At 41.0% G+C, this 6406-nt stretch overlaps 1 protein-coding gene across 1 annotated transcript; it reads left to right on the plus strand.

Annotated features, from left to right (window-relative positions):
- Nucleotides 1–988: 988 nt before the first annotated feature.
- LOC118770464 (WASH complex subunit 3-like) lies at nucleotides 989–5198 on the plus strand. The gene is made up of 7 exons (XM_036518149.1): nucleotides 989–1155; nucleotides 1294–1392; nucleotides 1547–1612; nucleotides 1751–1879; nucleotides 2268–2369; nucleotides 2714–2778; nucleotides 3867–5198. The coding sequence occupies exons 1-7, from the start codon at nucleotides 1105–1107 to the stop codon at nucleotides 3958–3960; spliced, it is 606 nt and encodes a 201-aa protein (XP_036374042.1). The 5' UTR covers nucleotides 989–1104; the 3' UTR covers nucleotides 3961–5198.
- The last annotated feature ends 1208 nt before the right edge of the window (nucleotides 5199–6406 follow it).

The raw sequence follows: 6406 nt of genomic DNA on the forward strand, positions 1-6406 counted from the left end.
GTGTATTCGTCAGCAATGGTTTTAGGCTGGGCAATTCCTCAAAGGACTCGTTCTGATACCTAGCACTTCCTTGGGCCTGTGGAGATACCCAGCGGCACGCTGGAGTGCTTCAAAATGTAACAATTCACACAGAGAGAACTGCATGCAACCTGCTGACGTTATCAGTCTAATCAAACAGACCAGTTTCTGGTCCCAGTTTAAAACAGGTCGGAACACGGGGTCATATTCTGATATTATTATTTTAAGAGAACAAAAAATGACCTATAACCTCAGAGAGAGTTTTAACGTAGGAAATATAAGTAAGTCAGGATAAGTCACCAATAACAGCTGTACGTCTTGGTTAGTACGTCAATTTTCGCTAGCCATATCTCATCCGCGGCACTTTATCCCCATCTAGTGTAAGCTTGGAGGAATTTTACTGTGATACCAGTGGAACTGGGAGGATAGCAGTTAGATTCCAATTGCCTGACTATAAGCTAAAAAAGCCAGAAAATCTTGTGTCGGTTGTCTGTTTAGTTTCAGTATTCTTCTGATAAACGAATTAACTTGGGCTATACCTATTTGCCGCGTATAAGTTATATAGCTATATCATTTCACTATGTTTAGATAGAAGTAGAACTATACCCTGCCTTTCCGTAACTTTTCAGATGGTATATCTGCCATTCCAGTTACAAATTCATCTGAATTTAACTAATTTCCGCAGGATGTTTTATGACTAAATGAAACTTCACTAACCAACTTAAACTACAACAACCACAATGCACCGCTATTTCGACTTGTAACACAAAATATATGCTAACGTAGCTAATTTTTTCATATATTCTGTTGTAAATTTCAGCTGTAGTATAGCTGTATCGGTTCTTACCAAATGTATGTTTGCAGTATTCACAAGGTTGCTGTTTATAAGTCTTGACTTACACTATTTTGTGAGTTCGCTTGCTTGTCTAACATTTCCGGGTCGACTTTTAATCACGTGAATTACATTTGACAGCTAGCTGCAATTTCAGAAAACAGTGTATGGCTACCTAACAACCTTCTTCGAAGTGCCAAAGAAAGTGCAAGATCGTAGTGATCGGAAAAAAAAAAACTTGAAAGGACAAAGACATGGATGAGGACGGACTGCCTATAGTTGGATCAGGAGTAGATCTGACTAAGGTGAGCGTTAACGTTTTTAATTAAGATGTGGCTAACTCTGTTCAAGTAGCTAGTGGTTAGCTTGCTGGTAAGGATGTAGCGAAGTGGTTAGCTGGTTGCTAGTGTTTAACTGCATGTATATTTGTGGTCTTTTTCTAGGTTCCGGCGATCCAGCAGAAGAGAATCGTTGCGTTTCTCAACCAGTTTATTGTGCACACGGTCCGGTTCCTCAATCGGTTTTCTACCGTCTGTGAAGAGGTGAGTTGTTATCCGGAGATAATTTTTATGTTCGTGTGGGATTGTAAAGTCAATAATTCAGTGGATAAAAAGTCAACAATAACCACCAACTACCAGCCAGCTACATAATTAAGTGTTTTTTTTCTCGAAGTACAACTGCTTCTCTTTTTCCTAGAAACTGGCTAGTGTATCTCTTCGCATTCAGCAAATTGAAACCACTCTCAGCATTCTGGAAGCAAAGGTTTGTAATTAGTTTATTTCCTTGTTTATGAATCGTTTCTACCATCCTAAATCGCGGATTTTACTTCTCCTAAGACTATTCGTTTAGGTTGTACGCTGCGAATGACCATAAAATGGTACTTTAACTGTGTTTATGTAGCTGTCCTCCATTCCGGGTCTGGAGGATGTGAGAGTTGAGGGGGTGGGTCAGAGGCAGGTTGCAGACTCCAACGGTCCAGCGATGATGCCGAGCCAACCACAACCCTCAGCAGCTGCGTCACTTCCTGAGGTACAATATGCAATTAATGGGCACATACTATCTTAGATACATTTACACAGAAAATAGATAAATCTCCGGCTGTTATCGGATAACTTAAGAATAAGAACACCATGAAGTATTACATCAAATCCAATATTATATGCCTGATGTGAGTGAAAACTGGTTGTACTCTCTACAAAATATTGCAGATTTGATCAGCAAAAGATACCTCTGTAGTATCCATGCAGACTGTTCCCTGTAATGCATTTCATAATAATGGGTTCCAGTATAAATATGAAACAGATTGTAATCCGATGCAGTTGTTTAATACAAACAGCACTGAAGGAGATTGTGAATTGCGAGATATAAATGATAGTGTGTATATATGTGTAATATCTACTCTGTTCCAAATTTGCAGGAGCCACCAGAGCAGCAACAACAGACAGAGGCAGTCACAGAGAATGTTCTGACAGTGGCCAAAGACCCACGTTATGCCAGATATTTGAAAATGGTGCAAGTGGTGAGTGGGTTGTCAAAGAGCATCGGTGGCATATGGTGGAGTGCTGTCACCTGTTCTGCACAGTGCTTATTTTGGGAAAATGAAGTAATTGGTTCCATTTTGATTTTTGGAAAAAGGATAATGGTTATTTTTGCTCTTATAGCTATGAACATAAATATTTTTCTTGTATGTTTTTTGCATGCCTTTCAGCATGAGTTTAATGTTAACACCATAGAGGTGGGGCGGAGAGTTGCTGGCTCCAGCTTCAGTGCTCATTATGTGATGTATCTTTCCCATCCAGGAGGGATGGTAGGAGAGCATGAAACATTCCCTCATAGCTCTGACCATTACCTTTTTCTTCTCAGGGTGTTCCAGTCATGGCTATAAAAAATAAGATGATCCTGGAGGGCTTGGATCCCAGCCTTCTGGAGTGAGTTTGCAAGCCTCTCATGTGCCTACTTTCAGGGTCTTTCAAAGTCTTCCCACATCCCTCATCCACAATACTCTTCTGTACTCATATTCTCCACACTCACTCTCCCCATACTTTCTCTCTTAATGCTCCCCTATCGCATTGCCCTCTACTCGGGGCATGGGGTGTCCCCTGGAGTTGCATGCTTTTGTGGCTGTTGATTAGGGATATGGCTCCCTGGCTGTGGTAGAACAGGAGGCTCTCCTATGGTCTGGGCATGCGGAAGCACATTCTGTCTTCATTTGGACAGAGCTTCCTGCAAAAGTTCACGTTACACAGCACAACTACCACTTCAGCATGTTTTTGTCTCCATGCTCCTGTTGGTCTCTGCAGAGTCAAGGACTATGTCCCAGTTGCACACTAGTATAGGATGTAGTACATTCAGCATAAATGTTTAGCTAGGTTCACACATGATAGTATGGACAGTGTAGCATGCTTGAGTACCTGGATGTCTCTCTGCAATGGCTGAAAATAGAAAGATGCATCGGCACCATAGTATCCAGGAAGTGTTTCACAGTTCCTATCCCAGAAGTCACTGCATAATAAAAGGGGTGGGGCATATGTCATAGTTCTAAAGTGAGACAAAATGGGGAAATTGCCACGTAGGTAGTGAACAACGGCTTGTATTTTTCAAATATCACATTTGTTTTCAATTGATATTACACTAACATAGATCATTTGAAGTACAGTAATATAAGTTAGCCTGTTGGTTGTAGTGTTTATTATGAGAGAAAAATTCTATAGCCAGTTAGGTAACTTGGCTAATGTTGTTAAGGTAAAAGTTAACATAGATTTATAACACAGAGAAGCATTCACAATTAATGTATAATGTTTTCTTACATACTTATTGATATGTGCGCAAATATTTAGTAGATTTAGTAAGACGTCCTTGTATTGATAACCGTGACACATGCTACAGGAGTATGTACCAGAGTCTCAGTGTGTGACAGGGACAGTATTTTCCCAAGCTCTGCCAGCAGGGCGGCGCTGCCTGTGAGCTGGCAGCTTCTGGCTTGTCTGACTGATGGAATATGTCTCTGCCTTTCCAGCACACCCAATGCTGCCGTTCCCGATGTGGTGAAGAAGAACGGGCAGGAGGCGGATGATGACAGCACCAGCAGTGAATCGTCTTTCAGCGACTGACCGCCCCTCCCCTCCCCTCCCCTGGTAGCAAATCATCAATAGGCAACTGACCCCTCCCTCCCTTACAGGCAGACTTGAGAATGAGATGTACTGGGGTCCTACAGTGGGACCAGATACCAGTGTGAGTGACAGGCAGAAAAATAAGGGGCAACAGACAGGAAGACCCACCTCCGTTGAAGACTCAGTGGTTAGGATTGGGTCTACCAACAGAACATCTTAAATAACCTCTTTTAAAGCCAGGAAGTAGGTCTTACAGCTCAGTAGGACAGAGATATTAAGGTGATAAAAGAGCAGACATGTACATTTGCACTTATGTTTTTGTGAACTGTTGATCATTTCCATATTGGTGTGCAAAACCACATTTTCCCACATTTACGTATGTTTGTAATGAATTTGCTGCCGTTGTATATGCAGGGTTAGTTCCCTAAATTGCACAACATAGCTGCTGTAATATTCAGCGTAAGCAAACTTTTCAGCTCTCTGACCTCACAGAGAGACATGACCTGAATTTTTCTATTGCAAGTCATGGGGAGGTGCTGCCTCTTTAAAGGCAAACTTGTGATCTCCCCCCTGCCTTAAAAAAAAGTTCATTGCTGCATGTCCGGCAATGGATGCCAGTTCCCACAGGAGGCACCTGATTGGATCATTTATGTGACTGGGCACAGGGTTATATATATGCAGTACTGTCCAGGGAAGAATGCATGTCTCCCAAAGGCTAAATGCAGGTTTTTAGTGTAAGTAAGTGGTCTTGGATAGCTAACAATGCCCAGAAAATGTTGAGAATGGAAACCACACTCTGTCAAATACAGTGATAATACAATTAACAGCAATCACATAAATCATCCAATCGGCAAAGGCACCAGGCACCCAGCCTGTGATACGGTGTCTGCTATTGGACGTTCAGTAACTGCAAATAACATCTGAAGTGTGTTCTCCATAAACTGTAGCTCAGTCCATATGGCCTTTCTCGGTGCTTGAATGGGGGAAGGTGGAAATATATGCACTAATCTGTTCTAATTCTACTCTACAGAGAGAAAGGACTTGTATATATTATTATGTGGTCAGCATTTCTCTGTAGATTTTGCTGTAACATTGATTATTAGACAGGGCTTCCTTATTGACATGAATAATCATGAAGTTGTTTAAAGCTGATTTTCTTTATCAAGGCACATTCACATTGATGTGTGAAATTAATATTGCCTTACTGGATTGTCAGTCATTTTTTTTGTTTGTTTTTACTGGCCATTGTAATTCATTTGAGTTATTAAATTTGTGTTGTGCTGCAATGTGAAGTCTGTTGTTTCTCAGCTCCATACAGCTTAAATGAAGTTATCATCATTCAGATTTTAATTGAGCAAGTGAGTTTAGTGATAGGACAGTCTTTATCCCATACATATTCTGGTGGAGCGTGATTCTCATCATTCCTCTTCTGTCTCCAACATAGTTTGGTGTATGGTAAACAGCCCTCAAACATTTGAACAGCTCAGAAGTATTAGCCTCTCATCACGTCATTAACCCCCTGTGTCTTGAACACATTCCAAGCTGCACTCACTGCTCAAAGAGATAAACATCACTCGCTTATCCATAACTAACTGAAATTAAATTATTTCATTAACAAGTTTCTGATTGTGGTTTTGGTGTAACTGAAATATATTCCTGTGACAGAACACCAGAAGTGTCCTCACAGGGTGCAACTGAAGGGAGAGGAAAAGCTTTGAATACCAGCACACTTGCAGTGCATCACCATGGTGATGACATCCTTGGGGTGGTATCACATCTGACAGGAAGTTTCCAGCAACCAAAAGTGGGACACAGTACAGAACTCTGCACAGGCTTTCCCACGTATCACTGTATATGCCTTGTACATGGCTATATGTAAAAAGGTAAAGGGCAGGTTACTGTAAATACTTTCAGGTCACCAGGCTGAGGAGGAAATCAGGACTGGTGTACTGCGACTTGTGTATGACATAGAGCTGTCCAGCAGAGGGCAGTGTTGCCATGCAAAAGCTGTCAGCCTAGTGTTTCCTTAAGTCCAGTTTTAATGAAGGTAAGTTTGTAAATATGTTTATGGTTCCTCCCTTCATGGGTAACCATGGGTATAATGGCATCTTCCTTGGCCATCAATCACTGACATGCATACTGAGGTATTTTAACTGGTAACTGATGTCTCCCTGGGATATTTCTGTTACAGGAATGTCAATCATATGGATCATCCCCAGATCATCAAAAGAATATACTAAATAAGTGCTCTGTATCCCACTGACTCACCCAGGGGTTTTGGCCTCTGCCCAACAGGTGCATTCTCATTAAAATTGACACATTTTGCATTTCTTAAGCAATGAAATTCTACAAAGATTCTCAGTTAACCACATTTAAAAATAGAAAAATACATTAGAAATAGCATTCAATTTTAGACATTCAATATTAGAAAAACATTAGAAAAAGC

This window comes from Megalops cyprinoides, chromosome 23 (genome assembly GCF_013368585.1).
Source record: "Megalops cyprinoides isolate fMegCyp1 chromosome 23, fMegCyp1.pri, whole genome shotgun sequence".
In the NCBI taxonomy this organism is placed as follows: Eukaryota; Metazoa; Chordata; class Actinopteri; order Elopiformes; family Megalopidae; genus Megalops; species Megalops cyprinoides.